Source organism: Mya arenaria, chromosome 15 (assembly GCF_026914265.1).
Source record: "Mya arenaria isolate MELC-2E11 chromosome 15, ASM2691426v1".
Classification (NCBI taxonomy): Eukaryota; Metazoa; Mollusca; class Bivalvia; order Myida; family Myidae; genus Mya; species Mya arenaria.
The window spans coordinates 4072646-4095010 of record NC_069136.1 but is presented as its reverse complement, the minus strand read 5'-3'; the positions used below and the strand labels follow the sequence as shown (position 1 = coordinate 4095010).

The following is a 22365-nucleotide window of genomic DNA, read 5'->3' as shown; positions in this document are numbered from 1 at the left end:
ATGTCAGTTTTCGACAATTTTCATTCTTTTCCGCTATTTTATCATACGGAGTACAGCCCCTTTAACATAATTTTATAATGATCAGAGCTTTAAACTATAAAACTTAACGCGACACCAAAACATAAAAATCTAGAATGAGACACATCACCTAAATGTGTTAAACGTTATTCAAAATTCTACCTTTTCATGACTTGTTTACAGGCTGCAAAAAAAAAAGATGGCTTGATATACACTCACCCAGTTTCTCCCCAATCAGGACCAGCCCACTTGCTCAAGACAGACAATGTTATTATAAGGCCTCACTTTTTCCTTTATGCTGATGTTATACATGATTTTAATGGGCATAATAAGCCCTGTATTGCTACAACAATGGCATCTTTTCCAGGGATGCCTGTAGGCTGAGCACTGCTTGGAAGAATGAAACTTTTTCTCAGACTGGCATATTTTTTCAGACTGGTAAATATTGGGTATACCGTTTTACCTGTCTCAAGGACAGGCAGTTTTGGATATAAATTTATGCAGATTTGACATCTGCCATTGTGACGCCTTTGTCAAGCTCAACATAAGTTTAGTTAATTAATAGTAATTTATTTTAGCTTGATAAGCCCTAAAAAAAAAAATTGTTTGTTTAGGGTAACATCCCAAAATCTATTAGGTAGGGTGGGTTGGGATTTTTTTAATTTTTTTTAAATACAAGGTGATAGTCTTAAAGGAATTTTACGTGCATATGAGACTTCCTTGCAAAATCTCTTCCATATTTTGCTGTTGTTTAGATTATAGAGATTTGTTTTGTCAAATATTGATGTCGGACATTTTTTAACCTAAGCATACTTAATACATAATTATAATTTGTTTACAAAACATGGCCTATTAAACTAATAAACTGACATATTTATTAACCTAATACATGAATATTTAGAAATCTTTCAAGACAGTGCCCTATGTCTGTTGCTTTTACAACCATTACTTTTATGAAAAAGTGTATAATCATTAATATTAATATGGTTTTGATAGCTCAATACTCATCAGTCAGTCCGGACGGCATCGAATTTGAATTTCTATCTTTTAAAAAATCTAAACATCCATTTTGTTCTTAAGAAATTGATGATAGACATTTTAATTACAAAGGATTTGGTACTGAAGTGGCCTTTATTATTACATTTCAATTTTTTGTTTTTATATTGAAAAGAAAATGACCTTGCAAAAAAGTATGCTGCCCTCCCACCAGCCCGCCCGAACAATGACGCAAGTCATTCAAATAACTTGATTTCCCATTATGAAAATGTGGTTAAGAATATACAAATATGCCTTTCAAAAGAAATCAAAAAAAAAATCAAGGGCAATAATTTGTATTTAGGGTTAAAATGGAGTTATGTTTCTTGTAAGATGGTTGTAAATAATTTTGAATTTTATTAAGTGCATTGAATGAAAGGTATAGAAGTTTTTTATTAAAATCCCAAATCACTTGCCTTAACTTTAACTTGCCCTAAAACTTTAACCTAAGTCAATCAGGGGCCATAACTTGTATTAAGGATAATATGGAGTTATGTAACCTCATTGGGTGATGGTCCTGAACAATTAAGTCAATTGAATGAAGGGTATAGAAGTTATTAATAAATATCCCAACCTGCCCTAAAACTTTAACCTAAGTTCCATAGTCAATCAGGGGCCATAATTTGTATAAAAGATAATATGGAGTTATCTTACCTCATTATGTGATGGCTTTGAACAACTGTGTGAAGTATTAAGTCAATTGAATAAATGGTATTGGACTTTTAAGTGAAAATCCCAACTTGCCCTAAAACTTTAACCTGCCCTAAAACTTTAACCTAAGTCAATCAGGGGCCATAACTTGTATTAAGGATAAAATGGAGTTATGTAACCTCATTGTGTGATGGTCCTGAACAATTGTGTGAAGTATTAAGTCAATTGAACGAAGGGTAAAGAAGTAATTAATAAATATCCCAACCTGCCCTAAAAAGTTCCATAGTCAATCAGGGGCCATAATCTGTGTAAAGGATAATATGGAGTTATCTAACCTCATCATGTGATGGCCCTGAACAACTGTATGAAGTATTAAGTCAATTGAATGAAAGGTATTGAAAATCCCAACTTGCCCTAAAACTTAAACCGGATGCTGACGCCGACGCTGTGGCGAGTAGTATAGCCCACCTTATTCTTCGAATAGTCGAGCTAAAAATCGTTATGGTCGGCAGCTTTTTCTAGGTAGGGTCGGGTTAACAAACAAAAAAATGTCTTAATGCCTTATGAGGTATGCATTTAAATCAGTTATTATCACGCTTGAGAATTGCTTCCTGAATAGGAAACTACAATGGTGTCCCTTCTGAGAGGCCATGAGAATGTTCCCTTGGTGGGGATCAAACCCAGAACCTTGATTGACAGAAGGACACCTAAACCACTATACCACTCACACCCAGAACTGAGACCTGGACCTCAAGACACTTACATGAGCAGGAGGCAATGTTAGGGGGTTGTTTTCCAGCAGTATTTCCTCGAGAGTCTCAATCTTTCGGAAAACAGTTGGAATCTTGGAGATTCTATTTGACGAGATATCAAGCTTTCGCAGGTTCAGCTTGCTGATTTCTGAAAACATAGCAATTTAAATGCTTAAGAGGGCTGTGCGGCTTCAAATCATGTTCTTGAAATCCTACACGTACAAATAAACCTACATATAATGACACATTGATTTCAGCCCTTCTACTGATAGCATTCCGTACATTTACTTGCTGAAATTATTAAATTTGTTACTCTTTTTTCAAATATGCAAAAATGAGTAGGAAATTATGATAAAATTTTCATTTCTCTGAGTCAGTGTTATACCAACTTAATTTTGAACAGCAATCTACCAGCCTCAAGACATACACATGTATGACATACTATAAAACAACTTTGCTGTTCAGAGGGTCAAAATACTGCATAACTTATAGCACTGCTTTTTTGGAAGAGTATCTGCTTTAGCACATAACCAAGTATATAAATATTCAAATTTTTATACAGTCATGTATGTCTAGGAGTTAATTATATATGGAAGAGGAACTTTTGGCTCTTTTGGGGAGGTAGAGGGCAAAAAAAGGACAGGGTGCTGCTGAAAAGGGACAGGGTGCTAATCGAGAAAAGGGCACATTGTGTGCTGAATTTTAAGTTTCATTATCTGTAAAGAAATATTTGACACGCAACCTACCAACTGGCAACTCCTGTAGCAAGTTTCTCCTAACATTGAGAGACTTGAGGGACTTCAAGTCCCCGATCTGTAGCGGGAGATGTGAGATCTCGTTACAGCTCACGTCAAGCTCCATCAGTTTGTCCAACACACCAATCTCTTCTGGCAGTGACACAAGACGGTTGTGACTCGCGATTAACACTTCTAGTGTTTGTAGTTGGCTGATGAAAGGAGGGATGATGGATAGCTGGTTACGACTGAAATTACAATAGTATTTAAACATCACTTACAAGAGTTCTTAAATTCCATCTACTTTGAATAAGTTTTGAACAAAGACATCAAACAAATTTAAAAATTATTTTACAAAATTTTAATATAAATTTTCATTTTATACATGTACTTATGATGAATATTCAATGTGTGGTTTTGGACCAAATAAAAAAAATCAAGATTATTTTAAATTTAAAAGAAAGTATACAATATGGTATGATTCAGTCATGATTAGTTCTTGCAACCAAAATTTTTAACAAGCCCTGCTGTATAAAGTCAGGAAAGCATTTAACCACTTCAGGGCAGGCATGCTAATGCTCATTTCGCCCACTGACATTTAAATTGTGTACAATTTTCCTGATTTCATACTTCGATGACTTCTGATCAGTATTTTTTAAATGAAAATTTAATTTTTTCTTCTGTATGAGCAGTGAGGACAGGGACAAAGAAATACGTCCTGGGGGTAAATGAATGTGTTTAATATTGCTTATCATGTAATAGCAAGATGACATGAAGTAACATTTTGATGATTAAGAATGGGCGAAATGAGTGTAGAGAATGAGCCCTTCTTATTCAATAAAACATTACTTCAGGCTCATCTTAGAATACTCCCTCATTGGCTGATAGATTGTCAATGTAAAATCTGACGCAGGGAGTGTGTATATAGGATGAGTGGCAATTGGCAGACGAGTCCTTTAAACACAGCAAAAAATGATTAATCCTAGAACTCAATGATTGCCTATCTGCAATTCCATTGGCTGAAAATGTAGGTTGTATTGTAATATGAAATAAATTTTAGCCTACAAAACAAAATAACAATTGGTTCACTGCTCACAAAGCTTGAAAAAATAAATTGAATCACAATGTTAACAAGATTAACCTGTCATGGCTTCTTTCAAAACTGTTGGTTCCTCTCTGATCAATAGTCAGGAAATTTCTAATCATGATGCTGATAGATGAATCAATAAATTCCTCCTTTTATTGCAATACAAAGCTTGTTCCTGATCAATTCTAGACACATTGATTTGGACCCTGTCTGACTATAATGAGGAATTCTTATTTCATCTGTTGATAACAATCAACTCATGACACGATAGGAATTATATATATAGGAATATCCTACAAGGAGAAGGATTTGGGAAATGAAGAATAAAACTTCAAATACAATCTTTATACATTGTAGTGTATATAAATTCATTGTAACAGATATTAAATCATGTTTGAATATATTTTTTGGTAGAGCCAGTACTCGGGTTAGTGGTCTAAAGAGAACGCATGAGGTAGTTCTATATTCTCCTGGTGGAGTTTGAACCCTTGACCTGTAAATGGGGAAATCCAATCATCCAAATCAAAATTTTAATTACAGAAATGCGATGTTTTACCAAATTCAAAGACAAAGACAATTTTACACCACTCTAAGTCTGAAAGATATTGATAATCAATCAAGCAGTTGATTAAAGATCTTTTGCAATGGGAAACAGCCTGTATATAAAATGGCAGTAAATTTCACCAAAAACAGACTAGAAGATCATAGCAGAAAACGATTATTACTGTTATATCATTATCTATAAATAAACTGTCCATTATTTGAGACAGAGCAATTTTCAGAAACAGAATAAAAAGCCATATTGACCAGTCAATTTATAGGCCGAAAACAGTTTATCATGTGATGTCATATTATTAATGAAAAAAATGTATGAAAAACGCAACCTTGACCTGTCTATTGACAGAATTGAAACAGTTTATCATGTGATGTCATAATAACACTGGAAAAAACATATGGAAAATGCAGGTTTGCCTTAAAAATATGTGAGTGAGTGTCTGGTTTTGCGAGTTGAAAATTTAAGTACTCGCAAAAATTTGGGAGTATCAAAAAAAGTTAAATTTGAACCCTGCATAAGTCTTGTTATTTATTCAGAATAATGAACCTGGCTAAACAACATGTGTACCATGTTTCCCACAATTGTTGATAAAATGTTTTCCAATGTAAGTTCATCATGACAGCAGTGATCGAAATTAACACAAGCCCGCAAGCCCTGAACTGGTAAAATGACATTCAGGCTTGCTCAAATTCTGAATTTATATAGCAGGGCTAAAATTTTCAAAAAATTTATGCCAAGCAAATAGTTGAGAATTCGGGTTTGTTCATCCGAAAGTCTAATTTCAATGACTGTGACAGTATATGCAGACCTATGACACTTTCACCACCAACACCAACCACAATGTCGAGGCCTTGACAATAGCGGTCCACCTTCAAACACAACCTCAACTAAAACATAAATTCCCAGAAAATGAAGAATTTCAGGTGTTATCAAGAAAGTTTAATTTTCAACACAAATCTGAAGTCTTAAGCAACTTTTAAATTTCACTCTCCAATACAATGAATTGAGATATTTTTAAAGTTCAACTAAAATTACTAAGTATGATATTACATCCAACATGCTCAAATGATGGTATTACAATTTGTACACATAAGTCCAAACTCGCTATGTCAACATCGGATATCTAAACTTTCAGGTTATGTCGACACTTTTCTATGGTCCCAAATTTATTCCTTCTTATTTTAATATATAAAATAACTCTGTTTGTTTAAATGTTTTCTATCTCGATTTTTTTGCAATGTCGACCTCCTATTTAAGTCCCAGTGGTCGAATTTCACATATTTTCCTTGGTTCTTATGTCAAACTGTTGATCGAGTTGTAGGTACGAAAATTGTCGTGATGGTTTGCGGCATGTCGTTAAATTACCCTGAGTGTCAAAATAACAAACTGTCATGATTGGAGGTAAATTGGTAAGTGTGAATAATTAAAGTTGTTTATGTTATTTATTAAAGAGTCTTTTATTGATCAAGCTATACATTGAAACGCAAAATGTAGGTCGATGATGACATAATCGGAAAATTCGACAACATGACTTACGTGACTAAGTAATTTCTCTACACTGCATTTACAAAACAGTCGAAACAAATGAACTATTTTAAGTTGTTGTCAGATGTGCTTTACTGTTTTGTAACAAGGCTTAAAAAAAAATATGTCTGTTTCGGGTAACCCGACCCTACCCTTTAAAAATGCGCCAACCCTAACTATTTTTTTCCGTTTCTGAGCAAAAAAAATATTCGTTAGCGAATAGAGAGTTACGAAGGGCGGATAAATGCAGATTTTAATCAGAATTATTGTTTATATGATAAAACAAAGTCAGGCAATGACAGTAATGTAGGAAAGACTGCCATGTGCAAGAAAACACTCTGAACTTAAACAGATTTTGAAATTTAAAAAAAATCCCTACCTACCCTACCTAGAAATTTTGGGAAGGTTACCCTAAACAAACAATTTTTTTTTTGCCCAATATAAGTGTGTGTGATTATGGTTTTATATCTGATTTGTGTAATCCTTAAACACGAATTAAATCAATTTGGCACAAATAATTTAATTTTTATCACTTTTTTTAAAAATATACTTGTGCTGTTTCCACGACCATAACAAGACCATTCAATTGCAGAAGTCGGATATCGGATATATACCAAACGCATATCGGTGTTGGTATTGGTGATACTTGTTTGTAATTCGAATGTGTCGAATGTTCGTGATCTCGACTTTTTTCCCTAGGTCCCGATAAGTCGACATAACGAGTTTCGACTGTATTTACCTGAGGTTGAGATAGGTGAGGGCCTGTAACTGCACCAGTGATTCTGGTATAGACTTGATAACATTATGATAGCAGTTCAGCTTTTCCATGGATATGTACAAACACAGCTCTTTTGGAACCTCGGCCATGCGGTTCTTTGACACATCTGAAATGAAAAAATGCTGAAAAAGTAAAATTCCTGCCAACAGAGCTCCAGATTAAGTGTATTATTTGCTATAAATGCATTAAAAGTATCTTTAAGCATCAAAATACTTTTGTTTTAGGCAAAACATCTTTCTAACAAATTGGCTTGTGTCTTGGAGCATATCTAACTGTATCTAAATTTGTTTAATTTATTTGAATATTTTTCTTTTATAGTGTTGTTTCAATATTTTTCAGACTCACTTAGAAGAATTACGACCAGTTATTCTTTAGAGCAGCACAATTTAGGTTTATGCCCATTTGTTTAAGTTTTAATGCACTGTTATATTAAACTCATTTGACTTAAAGGCCCAGTGTCTTTAAGAAATGTTAAATGCCTTTTTTGTATGTATTTCCAAACCTTTAACATTTTTTATACCCTAGTTTGATAAAAAAATGCATTCATCGCAATAACTTACATGCCACAAAACGGTCAATTTTGTCTAAATTTAGCATACACAACATCACTACGAAACTTCATATTACATGTCGTTCATACTGCCCAAAATACTGTTGCTTTATATATTAATTACATTCATTTTTTAACTATTGAGTCATTTGTTTTTTGTTAACAATACCATCATACTTACGCTGTGACGGATCAAATATTTCAATTGAAAGCTATATTACATAAAAGGTAGGTAATAAGACAATAGGTATTGACTGATTAAAATGGTGATTTTTCACTAAACCTATGAATTTGAGTTGCCTTCAATCCTTTATAACATAATAATAAACAATGCAATGGAACTATTAACTAGAATGCGGAAATACAGATGTAATGAATCATAACTTACAAGAGATAATGACAGCAAAAATATTCACACGTACACACCCCTACTAAACACTAGCTCCCCCACTCATTGGTGGATCAAAGAAAATGAGCTGTCTGCACTTCCATGGTGCAGCCTTTCCATTTGTCTATCTATATATCGGTAGAATGATTTATACGTCATCTGATCTTTTCATTACATGGAGATATTTTGAAATCGGATAATGTGGTACCACACAAGAACACTTTTAATACAGGTTGGCTACGATTTTGTTTTAATTTATTTCAAGCTTATTGCGTAGTACCTTAACTTGAAGGAAACCAATTCCAAAAAAAAAACAGTTGGGTTGGTACCCGTGACTTGCACAACATGTGCCATAATGCGTCAAGCAGCTCATAATATAAAATTGAATGTGTTTATTTATTTAAACATGATGAAATACGTATGTACAGGGCTTTTGTTCAGTTGAGACTTCGCAGATTGAGTTTGTATATGAAACTTACATGGAAATTCTAGCCGTTTTTTGTTTATTTCAGAGGAATCGACCAGAAATCATGTTTGTATACATGAATAAAATGGACATCAAAAACGGCATGGATTGAAAATAATAGCATTTTGTGAAACTTTTTCTTATTTCTTAGCTACTTGAGGGATTTTAATGAAATAAAAAGCGTTAATGTTTGGATTGATGCTTTCAAATGGCGACCACAAAGAGATAACCGTGATCTGTTCGTTTTTTGCAGAAGTGTTCTTGTTTGTTCAGCACAATGTAATTGTTCCATTGGGGGCCTTATATCTTAATATATATATATTTTGTAAAATATTTGATTATGTGACTAACACCTGTGCCTATGGTAAAACTTCTTGGAGTCAACTTTGATTTTGCCCTTACCTTTGAAAACCATATAAGCATCATATGTAGTAAAGCTGCACAACAACTTAATATATTGAAAAGATTAGGCAGAAATTTGTGTAGATTAAGCCGCCTAACCATTTTTCACTCTTTTATCTTATCCAATTTCAACTTCTGTCTGTTAACGTGGCATTTCTGTTCAAATAAAAGCACAAACAAGATTGAAAAAATACAAGAAAGAGCTCTTCGTTTTGTTTATGACGACTTCTCCAGTACATATGAACAACTTCTAAATAGACCAAAACTTGTATATCAGAAGAACTAGAGCAATGGCTATAGAAACTTTTAAAACCTTGAATTATATTGCCCCACCTGTATTAAATGATTTAATTAAAGTGCATGATGCCGGTTATAATTTTAGGTATATAAACTTATTAGAAGTTCCCAGAGTAACAACAACTAGGTATGGAAAAAATAGTGTTAAGTATGCTGCTCCGGTCCTGTGGAACTTGCTCCCAGAAGCTTTTAGAAATACAACAAACTACAATCAATTCAAAAGCTTGATTGCACATTGGAATGGACGGGACTGCAGGTGTTCAATGTGCAAATCAAATTAGTTGCTTGTTCTACAGGGCCGGACATCATCTTTGTCTTTTTGTTCAATATCTATCTTAGTTTATATCTTGCTTGTGTTGTGTCTTTTGAGTTTATTTTGTGTTTATGTGTTTCTGCTTGCCTTAGCTTGTTCAAGTGTTCTAGCTGCATGCTCTGCTCTTTCTGTATAGTTGTATGTTACTTGATTTGCTTTTACTGCTTAATTTTGCTTACTTAAGTACTTGCTATGCAGTAGCTTGTTAATAAAACTCTCTTTGTATATGCTATCGTCATTGTCATACCATGCTTTATTATTGATTGTGCTCTTGTATGTGCTGCTGTGAAGGAATTGCTGCTCAGGTCATCCCAGATCTGATCTGTGGTGATATTTTCGTTTAGACTACTTTTAATCTGCTTTTTGCAACTATTTTGACTACTTTTAATCTGCTTTTTGCAACTATTTTGACTATCAGTTTTTGATTACTCTTTTTCTTAAGTGTCTCTTAGGCCTCTGGTCTAGAGCAGCTTATCTTTCACAGGTTTAACCACTTTGCTATGTGATATGTGCTTATTTAACAATGCTCAAAATTATTTTACAGCTTTCTTACCATGATATTGTGGTTCAACATGTATACTATTGTTATAGTCGGTTCAAAAGCACTTGTCGCTTATGTTTATATTGTTATTTCTGACTTGCTGACTTAAAATAAAATTTATCATATCTTATCTATCCCTAGGCTTTAAGAAAATTACAATACTCAGGTGATCAACTGAAAGAAATCAAGAAATGAATGTTCAATAACATGAAAATGAACTTAATATTTAAGTCGGCTATAAATACTCATTGAATGATCGAAGTCATCAACACGAATCATCAGATCGAGATAACAAGTCTGCAACCAAAACAAAAACAGATGCTGACCTGCCGAAATAGTGTCAACAAGATCATATTTGGCCGCGAGTTTGGGATACTCTCTTAACTTCCTTCCATTCAATAGAATCTCTCCTGTATGTTGTGCGTCTTCGAAAACCCTTTCAATGGGTTTTGAGATCGCGGTCGGGCTTTGAGAGCCACCTCCATGATAAGTTGTCGCCATTTCTGGCATTATTTCATCTTCAATGCGCATGCGCATTTCTACTAATGTTCAGTTGTGGAAAACGCAAATGGCTACAGTTAACTTGATTGGCCTAACTTTCATCGTTTTTAGTAGGTATCCGAAGTACAAATGTAGTTTGGGGTAAAATTGAAAGGGTATTGCTCGATATTTATTTACGAAATGACAGAAAGTATATGATATGATAAACATATCGCAATTTGCAGTGCTGTTCTTTATTTCAACCAATTGCCCAAATGAGAAGGCAAAAAGGCATGTAAAGGCAAATATTGCATGTTATTTCGTGTTAAATTGGATCGCATTAATAAGTAGGGCTCGCTTCAATGTTCTTATTCATTTCGCTTTATTTATTACATATTTCTCGAAAGACTCAACCCTTTCAAATCAAGCTTAAATGATGAGGTCGTCAGGCATAAAACAGGAGTCACATAATTGTACAATGAATACCTTACAAGTAACAATATACAAGATAACAAGACTCTTTATTTAAATTCGTGCCTATATATATGATATCAAGAAACATTAGCTCAATGAGCTATTTTCTGACATGAATAACAAACATATACATAACACAACATAACATAACAATTGACTGGTAAACTGGAAATTAAAGCATACAGTTTTAAATAGGTTATAGTTTGGAAGAACATTATCAAAAGTCGTTCCTAATGATATTCATGCAGACATTTACAAAAAGTAAGATGGATTAGAGCAGTGTATACAATGATACCATCAACTAGTTTTCCTGGCTGTTAAGTCAGTCCACACGCGCACGGTTCTGCTACTTTACATACCACCGAAAATTGTGAGTTCTTTTGAGATTATACAAATTAAAAAAAATACAGATTTTAAACAGCAAAGATTGCAAGTAGCAGTATGTACATGGTAAATACAGCATGATACAGAAGTGTAGTTGGTAAAAAGAATGTTATATATAATGTTTTGCTACCTTTTTATTTAGCTAGCTTGGAAAAAATATTTGGAAAATGATATTTACACATATATAGAACATTTGCATGATTGGATCTGTCCAGGTACTGGTCAGCCTTACTTCTAAATGCTAGGAAGTTCTGAGAGCACCTTATTTCCTTTGAGAGGCTGTTCCACACCTGATTGGCCTCAACGCGGAAAGAGTTCTTCCCATATTGAGTTATACTTACCCGATGACACATCTACACACCACTCAATTTAACTCAGCTCTGCTCAGATGTAATGTTGGCAAATGAGCTCTATGAAGATTTTCATTAGTCGAGGTGTGATCATTAAAGACAATTTTTAGACCTCTATTATCAATCTTTTCTATTTTTTTTCTTACAAAAAAATGCCAAAACAGGGCAATTATTGAAATTGGATATAATTAAAGATAGTTATAATGATAATACAGTGTAGTAATAATAATAATACCTCGTGAAATCAGGTATTGGCTGCAGATGGTTTCAGAGACCTACCAATACCCAAACGGTAAAATGTTTTTGCTAGGATTTGTATGATGTTGAGACAGGTCATAGATAGGTCTCTGCAAGCGTGTGTGTCCATTGAGGTGGCACGGAATCACTTATGGTTGCATCACAATTCAAAGAGAATTATGTTTATCCGTAAAACTCGTTCCGTGCATGTGACTGTTAAATACAATAAAGAAATAGCTCAAATGTGTATAGGTTCGGACAAAAGTTTACTCCAACCAACATATAGATTGCCTTGAAAAACAAATAGTAGAGTCGCAAGACTTGTAAAAAGCTGCCCCAACCAGCATAATCCAAACCTTTTCAATAGCGAATGTAAGTCAAGCGCATCATATGGGATTGTTTTGCATGGGACGAAACTTTATACATCTTGTTGCAATGATGATTTGAGGAAAGTACTTACATATATGGGACTGGTGTAGGGAGCAAACAAACAACCCAATAGTAGCAAGGCAAACAGAACAGGTAAATCATCTGTGACTCATCAGTCTACTGCACTCTGACTAAGGTGCACGATCTTCCTTGCTTACGGTACATCTGACACCGAACTGTTAAAATCTTTATTACAAATGATCTGGATTTCCAAAATTGCTTTATGTTGTTGTTAATGTTGTTGTAGAGTTTATGAACGACTACCCGCGCCCTATAGTGGCTTTATAATGGCATAATGGCTTGACCCCGTCACATCCCCGAGTGTGACTTATAGTAGTAGTAGTGGTGGTAGTGGTGGTGGTGGTGGTGGTGGTGGTGGTCGTAGTAGTAGTAGTAGTGGTGGTGGTGGTGGTGGTGGTGGTGGTAGTAGTAGTAGTAGTAGTAGTGGTAGTGGTAGTAGTAGTGGTAGTAGTAGTAGTAGTAGTAGTAGAAGTGGTAGTAGTAGTGGTAGTAGTAGTGGTAGTAGTAGTGGGAGTAGTAGTGGTAGTAGTAGTAGTAGTAGTAGTAGTAGTAGTGGTGGTGGTGGTAGTGGTGGTGGTGGTGGTGGTGGTGGTGTGGTGGTTGTGGTGGTGGTGGTGGTGGTGGTGGTGGTGGTAGTAGTAGTGGTAGTGGTAGTGGTAGTGGTAGTGGTAGTAGTAGTAGGAGTAGTAGTAGGAGTAGTAGTAGGAGTAGTAGGAGTAGTAGTAGTAGTAGTAGTAGTAGTAGTAGTAGTAGTAGTAGTAGTAGTAGTAGTAGTAGTAGTAGTAGTAGTAGTAGTAGTAGTAGTAGTAGTCGTAGTGGTAGTGGTAGTGGTAGTGGTAGTAGTAGTAGTAGTAGTAGTAGTAGTAGTAGTAGTCAGTAATTTGTAGTAGAAGTATAAGTAGTAGTGATAGTGGTAGTGGTAGTAGTGATAGTAGTACCATTGGGTACTCCGCGGACAAATATGGACGGTTCATAATGTCGGATATATTTACATTTTAACTACGCTGCAAGTAGATCGCGAAGTTATTTCAATAAAGTAGTAAAACTAATGACTTTACTCTTGCGAATCTTAATTATGTATGCAATAGTTCACTTTACTGACAATTCATTTAAACTTAGATATACAGAATAACACTACAATTCATTAATACTATATCTATTTTTACGAACTACTTGACCAGATGTATCGGCATACATCCGATGTTGTTTTCGATGAAAAGTGGCCGAGGTGTTCCGAATGGCATGGAAGGGAGACCAATTATGATAGGCTAGGCATGGAAACCACGGCTGTATCGTTTCTTAGTCCGTACATAAATACGGCGTGCAGTTTCCGCAATTTATATATATAAAAGGATGGACATAAAGAAATAAAATAAATACAATATGTGTATCAGTAATAGTCCTCCTGTGTCTTTCACCAATCATAATAGGACTTATAACAAATAGTGTATAAGTAGGATGTGGTAAAAAATGGGTAGTTTTCATTTTTATGCAAGTTCTGGTTAATTATTTGGATATTTTGCTAAGGTTATCCAAAAAACTCTTATTTATCATGTTTTCAAATATAATACCAATGATATGAAACAACTAAATTACCCTTACATAAAAAATACATTTTTGGGTAGATTTTATTTGTATGGGGCTGATTTTCACAATTTTGGCGGCCATCTTGGCCGCCATCTTGGATTTTGGCTTTATACAAGAGATATTCTTTTGCCAACAGCACTTTTCATAAATGGCAGACATTCCTCCAAACAATCATGCAAAAATTATTAGTATAGCAGGGGGATGCAGTACAAATGCTATATGTATCCTTATTGTATTATTACATCATTATTAACATTTATTAAGTAACTTTAAGATTAAACAAATACATACTCGTAATAATATGACAAGATTCACAAGATTAAACTAATAAACGTTTGTAGATGCATAACACAGACATATGTAAATAAGAGAATATGCATGTTCTCTACAAGTATATATGCTAAGCAGTTTGATAGAAATTGAAACAATAACAACAAAACGCCGTATTTGCATCATGTTCCAAAAAATATTTAACATGTGATCCCCTTTGTCTCAATGCAAACATAGTTACATTTAACAATTAAGAAACAATATCTGTACCAAGGTCGGAAACTTCTGATAATCATACGGTCCGTATAAAAGCTGTCTCAGTACATTCACTGATAAATGGAGTATGTGTCAGGCACTCGAAGGTTAAAGAGCTGGCAAGCGCATGCGTCGCGTCGATAGTTACGATAACATGCCTTAGCATCACTGTGCATATTGCTGTTATGTCCTTGAGCAGTCCATTTACATACACAATATAATATACACTCGATATCAACAGGGAACATTTCTTAAAGTGACTTACCTATATAGGTAGTTTGTGAAGGCTAATCATTTTCACCCACCTCAGATAAGTAGATCCATTAATTTAACCATGCTAGAAATTATTATCTTGCCCACGGGCAAAATAAATAGATTACTCATGAGCATTTTCACTTTTTTCTTTCCTGTTGTTCCCAACGGTGGGTATATTCGAACAGCTACAGTAACCTAAATCTATAAAACAATGAATGCGCAGAAAAAAATAGTTCCATATTCATTGGTTTAATTTCTATATTTTCATGGAAAAAGTATATTTTAACAACGTATTATAACTGTATTACAGCTAGAAAAATACAACTGGAGTTATGAAAAATTAACAATAACAAGAAAACAACACAAAAAATATCGCCACCTAAGTTCTCATTATATCTCGCGATAATACGCGATATTAGTGTTTGTAAGTCACGAGTTTTCAAATTGGAGAGAAATTCCAGTCGATTTACTTGTTGGGCGTTATGTTGAAGGATCAGTTGGTGTATTAACCATGTTTTGAAATCAACCGTAGTTACTTTCACTTAATCACACTTTATACCACACTTTTGAACCAGTACATTTTGGAACAAATAATAATTTGATGTTAAATTTAATAAAGTTTGCATATATATGTTCAAAAAAAGATATTGTTATAAATAATCATAACTAACCGTTTATAAGAAAATATCCTGTTTGTCAAACGTTTTTGGAAGCTGAATACTTGTATCGTACAAAACACTTCGGACGAGAACAACTGCTTGAATATAAATTCGATGTTATATCAACTCTCTAATATATGTTTAAATATATGGCTTTGTTATACGCATTTACCGGAAAATTAAAAAAACAAAAACAATTAACTTATCAACTCAAAATTTGTGAACAACGAAGCGTGATCTTCACTCTTCATCTGGAAAACAAATACCTATCCACCATGATACAAACTGTTCAACCTTGAAAAATGTTTTAAATCCAATGTTTATCCAAATTAGTTTTGCTTAGGCGTTCCAACTTTCAAAGGTTCATTTGATAATAATAGATAATAGATGACGACCAGTGTAATTTGGGCATGTATTCATGCCTTGCTCAATTAAAAAAAATCATGCATTGACTATTATTATTCAAAACCTAAATGGATAAATAACAGTATATTGATGAGTGTTCATAAAATGTAGGGCGCTGAAACAAAAGTTGAAAATAATCTTTCAATAATACCCTTGAAGAACTATTTCCCCACAATTATTATCAGATCATGACGTCAATCAATCATGACGTCAATTAATCAGATTATGACGTCACTTCCGTGTAAACAAGTTTTTCTCGACGTCTGAACAAATTTTATGAAATTAATTAATTATTAAGTCAAAGAAGTTCGATTTTATAGAAAAAGCATACCATTTTGAAGGAAATTTTATAACAATTGCATGCGTGTGCTTTTTATAAATCTACGATGGAAATTGCGGAAGTTACAGCGAAAAATAAACTTTCGCACAACGTAGACTCTAACCGTCATGTTTCAAAAACGGAAACAAGGAGTTATGATTTAAATAAGAAGAAGGCGATCAGGAAGAAAATGGAGGCGACCGAAGTGAATGATGTGGAAATAATAAATACGGGCGGTGGAATAAAGATCATGCTGAATACTGGTGCGTACGAACTTTTAAAAGTGTCGGCGGAACATTTTTACGCATCTGAAAACGACACGTTCCAGTTTCAAAAGATTCCAGTGACAGATAAAAAAGGAAACATTGTGGAAACGAAGTTTAAAGTTAGCAGTGGTAAGTCTCATATCTATACCTTAAATATGTACCACACGAAGTCAAGTTGCCTTGTGAACGGTAAGCAGGTGGCTCAGTTCATAGATGCCGACTTCCCAAACCTGATTCAAGGAATAGAAAGCTGCTTAGAAGTTAGCAACTCGTCTATAGAAGATGTTAACTCACAATTGAAATCCCTCCTTCATCAGTATAAAGCGATCAGTGTCCCCGAAACCCCTACAGAAGACCTGTCTATACAAGTGCGTGATTCACTCCCATCGGCAACTGCAGCCAGTAATGTTATATTACTGTCCGATCACTCCAGTTTAGATTCACAAAATGATGAAGGCAGCTCTAATGAAAATGGCCCCGATCACTGTGAGGCCAATTATGACAAGTACATCGGCCTACTCCAATCAATTGCCGAGTCCGTCAAAAATCTGCACCATAGCCTTGAAAGCCATATACAAATGACGGATATAAATTTTGGCCAGATCCGGGATGAGATCCAAAGTGTGAAAAAGCAGATTATTTGTGAAAACAAGCACAACGTGTTACAAATTGATGATGTAAATACCACAGCAAATGACATTAGACAAAATGTAGTCAAAAACTTCGACAGCCTAACTAAAAGACTGCAACAAATAACAGACTTGATTAAAACTATGCCGGTCAAAAATCTCTCTACTGCCGGAAAACCAACTTCACCTAACACAGTTCCAACAGAGCGACCAGCTCAGAGTTCAATTACTAAAATACCGGAAAGGACAAAGACTCTATTAATAGGTAGCTCAATTGTGAAAGGGATACAGCCCCCTGGTTTATCTACAAACGTAGAACTCGTCAAGATCAGCGGCGCGAAAATTAGGGACGTGGCTCAGAGGCTGAATGAAATTGACACACGTCACTATAACGACGTCATCATATACGTTGGCGGAAATGACGTCAGTGACGGAAAACAGCCCGACGCGTCTTACCGCGAAATTTTGAACGTCACACAGAAACTACAGGAGCAGCGTTGTAAAGTCCACCTCTGTACCGTCTGTCCACACAGAGACGCCGACGTTTCGGAGTTTAACAGCAGGGTGCGACAAGTAAGCCGGGAAACAGGAGCCGATCTCATCGACTGCTACCAGGCGTTCGTCTACGGAAACGGAGATACAGTGATACCATACTTTACCCGCGACGGAATTCATCTCACTGAGCAGGGATCGAGAACACTAGTTGCGACTGTAAACAGTCGAGTTCATATTATTCGTGATAGAGACGGTAACCAGAAGACACACAGAACACAGAGACACTTTAACACACCTCCAACGCAGACGTGGGGCACGTTTCCCAGACAATCTAGGAATAACTTTCATTTCAGAATGGTAAAAAATGGAAGATATTCCCAATAGGATAAGCATGACAGACACTCTATTGATTTAACTCGTTCTTGCAATAGATATCATCATTTAGCTAATATATGCCAGGAATGTAATGAGGTAATATGTTCATGCAGTTTTTTTAGGCAAGTTATGTGTGTTGACCAAATTGAAACGTGTAAAAACATCGAAAGTATACATTCTGAGCTAACATACGACGTCTGGCAAAATGAGAATAGATCTAGCACAAATTGTATCGAAAATAATGTTGCGTTATACGGTCACGTCAACTCGCTAGGAACCGATATTAAATCTGATAAAATTATTACCGATACCGATAACAACGTAAGCACCATAATAAGCCCAAAATGCTGTCAACTAAATTGCACGAGTGTGTTGGGCGGTAGTCATAATTCGCAGTGTATTAATACAAATATGGAAACAAATGGAAACACATATACTCCAGCAGCCTCTTCTCAAGGTGACACTGTGTTCATGTTTGATAAGAAGGGTGTTCGGTGTGCACACTTAAACGTATGTCATTTGCTTCCGAAACTTGAGGAAATTAAATACCACCTTTGTCAATCGTATTCGCCAAATATATTAGGTTTATGTGAAACTTTTTTACACGCAGATATCAATGACAATATGCTGCAAGTTAAGAATTACACGTTTGAAAGGAAAGACCGAGAACATAAAAAGGGAGGGGGTATTCTTGTTTACGTGAACAATAATATACAGTACCGTAGACGTCTAGATCTCGAGGTAAATGACATTGAATCGATTTGGCTTGAAATTAATGGTCTATATTGCAAATCGTTCTTAATCAATTTCATTTATCGACCTCCGAACTCCCAACAAAAATGGATTGACTTATATGATAAGCAGTTAGAAATAGCTGATAGTTCTAATATTGGGTTTCATTTAATTGGAGATTTTAATATCAATTATTCGCCGGAAAGTGGCAAATATAACAACACTAAATGGGCAGATCTTACCACGAAGTATGGCTTGGAACAATTAATCAAATCACCAACAAGAATTTCAAAAAATAACTCTACTATAATAGATCATTTATATACGAATATGAGTAATCATGTAACTGAATGGTGTGTGTCTCACTTATCACTAAGTGACCACTTTCCCGTTTGTTTCACACATTCTATTACAGACAAATTACCAAAATTGGCCCCTAATAGCCATACAGTTATACAATATAGATCTTTTAAGAAATTTGAAAAAGAAGCTTTTCAGGCAGAATTGATGTTTTCAGGACTGGATGAAATAGACTCATTGTCAAATTCCAATGATGCACTGAAAAGATTTTATGAAATTCTAAATGGCATTTTATCTAAACATGCCCCAGTCAAAGATAAACGTGTGAAACGCGAGAATCAGCCTGATTGGTTTACTGAGGAAATTATATCTATAATAAATCACAGGGATAAATGCCGAAAAACTGGCAACATAGACCAGTATAAAATACTTAGAAATAAAGTAACTTCTATGATAAAGAAAAGTAAAAAGAATTTTTTCAACAATGCAATAAAAGACAATAAAAATCCGACATATTTATGGAAAAATCTAAAAGATATTTCACATTTGAATCAATCAACTGTGACAGCATTACCTCATAAAATGACATTTAATGAATTTCCGGTTGAAGATCCGTCAAATATTGTAAACGAATTAAACAGTCATTTTGTAAGCATTTCAAACATTATAAATAAAACAAAGTTTTTGAATACAAATTTTAGAAACTTAAAACATATTCTAGATACAAAACTAGGTACAAATTGGTTTGAGATTAAACATATTACCCCTTATGAAGTCCATACTATTATTGATAAATTAAATGTTGGAAAGGCCACAGGCATAGATGGAGTAGGCCCCAAAATTTTGAAGCAATGTGGTGATACTATTACACCTTGTATAGCATCAATTATCAACAGTAGTATAGCGCATGGAGTTTTCCCTGATAAACTGAAAGAAGCACGAGTAATACCAATTTTCAAGTCGGGCAACAAAGAGGACCCCAATAATTACCGCCCCATTTCAATACTCCCAACTATATCAAAAATCTTTGAAAGGCATATAGCGACACAGGTACAGTTGTACTTTGAGAAAACCGATGTCATACACAAAACACAATCTGGATTTAGAAAACACCATTCATGTAACACTGCTCTAATAAGACTTATAGATACTTGGCTTAAAGATGTTGACAGTGGTAAACTAGTTGGTGCGATATTTTTGGATTTGAGAAAAGCTTTCGATTTAGTTGATCATGAAATTCTTCTTTATAAATTGAAACTGTATCATTTTTCTGAAATAGCATTGAATTTGTTTAAATCATATCTTGAAAATAGAAACCAAATTGTAAAGATTGGCAAAATTAAATCGCAAAAACTCACTGTTACATCTGGGGTACCCCAGGGTTCCATACTGGGACCCTTGCTTTTTATTTTATACATAAATGATATTGCAGTTATGCATCCAACATTAAATATAGATCTATATGCAGATGACTCAACACTTTATGAATCTGGATATCAGTTGACGGATATTCAAAATAAATTACAACATCATTTAAATTATGTTAATAAGTGGTGTCAACTAAATAATATGTCATTGCATCCTTCCAAGACTAAATGCATGTTAATAGGGTCTGCAAATACATTAAAAAACACTGGGAATCTTGAACTTTGTATTAATGATGTTCAAATAGTTAATGTTGTTGTGCAAAAGTTATTAGGGTTGTATATAGATAATACACTAAACTGGCATGTGCAAATCGATTATGTTTGTAAAAATCTGAATAAGAAAATTGCACTTCTAAAAAATATAATATATTTCCTCACACCTGATACAAAACGAATGTTTTACAATGCATATATTCTGCCAAATTTTGATTACGGCTGCTTGGTCTGGGGCAAGGGAACCAATTCATATGTGAATAAAATAAATAACTTACAAAAACGAATTGCAAAAATCATACTTGGTAAATCTAAACGAGATTCATCAACAAATCTATTTAAAGAACTAAAATGGCTAAACTTCTCGGATAGATGTAAATACCACGCAGCAGTATTAGTTTACAAGACGTTGAATAGCATGGCTCCATCATATATGTCAGAATTAGTAACAGTTTCAGACAATAATGTATATATGCTAAGATCAATGGCACACAAAGATATTGTTTTGCAAACTAGACCTCGTACTAATTATATGAAAGCATCGTTTACATATTACAGCAGAATTGTTTGGAATAATATACCTTTGGAAATACGAGAATCAAAAAACTTTAATACGTATAAAATAAAGGTCAAACAGTACCTCATAGGAAACTTGTGATTATACAAATTGTGATGTTTTATTCATAATTATATTTAACTGAGAGTATCTGTCTAATATTGATTCAACATCATCATCATGTCATCATATGCATCATTATCGTCAGCATCAACAGCATACTTATAATCATCATCATCATCGTCATCGTTGTTAGCATCGTCTTCATGTTTGTCTTATGATTATTTGCCATATTTTCATTCTGTTTCAGAGGGCCATATCGAAAATAAGATTCTGTAGTTTTGTACATGATCTTAATATGTCACCTTCTTAAAATAAAGATATTATTATTATTATTATTATTACAAGCCGGCGTATGAACAATAGTCTACGTCGTCGACAATTAAAACTTCACCTGAGGGGCTCCCACGGGTTGCCAGCTGGCAAAGGGATATTCCAAAAAGGGAATATTTAGAACAATAAATTAAAATAACAAATTATCTGCAAAACTAGCATAAAAGAAACATAACATTTGTTGATTTCTGTGTACGATCGAATTTTAATTCAATCGTTTTCATATAAAAGCCTCTTAAACACTCGTGGCTCGTTAAATCATGTTTTTTTATTTGATATTTGTGAAAAAAATACGATCTTACACAGTAATCACCAAACATCCTGTATCAAATTGTTCAATCGTTCATGACATACCATGTGAAACCTTTAATCTCGAGCCACATTCTGCCAAGAAACACGCACACGACATAGACCGCATTGATAATTTTAAAACAACACTGGCATTAAATAGCAACTACTGACGTCTTGCTTACCGTACATGCTTATTTGCATACGTCGTCATGGTAACATTGCATACGTCATCATTTGAACCGTATAAACCCATAAACACACCTACTTTTTTATATAGTATATATGTACCGTGTTGTTTGTGTAGTTTTGTGCCGTTGTCCCATGTTTCTGGTTTGTTTTTGTGTTCTATGTATTTGGCGTTTACCCAGTTCCATTAAACGATGTTTATGTTTAAACCTACTGAGCTTGTGCCTGTAGGTTTTCTTTTGAATACTGTATATTAAAGTAACGTGAATGGTTTCAACAAAGGGA

At 34.4% G+C, this 22365-nt stretch overlaps 1 protein-coding gene across 6 annotated transcripts in view; it reads right to left on the bottom strand.

Moving 5' to 3' along the window:
• LOC128220542 (leucine-rich repeat and calponin homology domain-containing protein 2-like) overlaps positions 1-10608 on the bottom strand; it is a 61596-nt gene extending 50988 nt beyond the window's left edge. For all 6 annotated transcript variants that reach the window (XM_052928978.1, XM_052928980.1, XM_052928977.1 and 3 more), the window contains exons 1-4: positions 10419-10608; positions 7097-7241; positions 3203-3438; positions 2468-2604 (exon numbers count right to left, since the gene is read on the bottom strand). In XM_052928978.1, coding sequence (XP_052784938.1) covers positions 2468-2604; positions 3203-3438; positions 7097-7241; positions 10419-10602 — 702 coding nt within the window. In that variant the 5' untranslated portion in view covers positions 10603-10608. The remainder of the gene's footprint in view (positions 1-2467; positions 2605-3202; positions 3439-7096; positions 7242-10418) is intronic.
• Positions 10609-22365: the final 11757 nt, after the last annotated feature.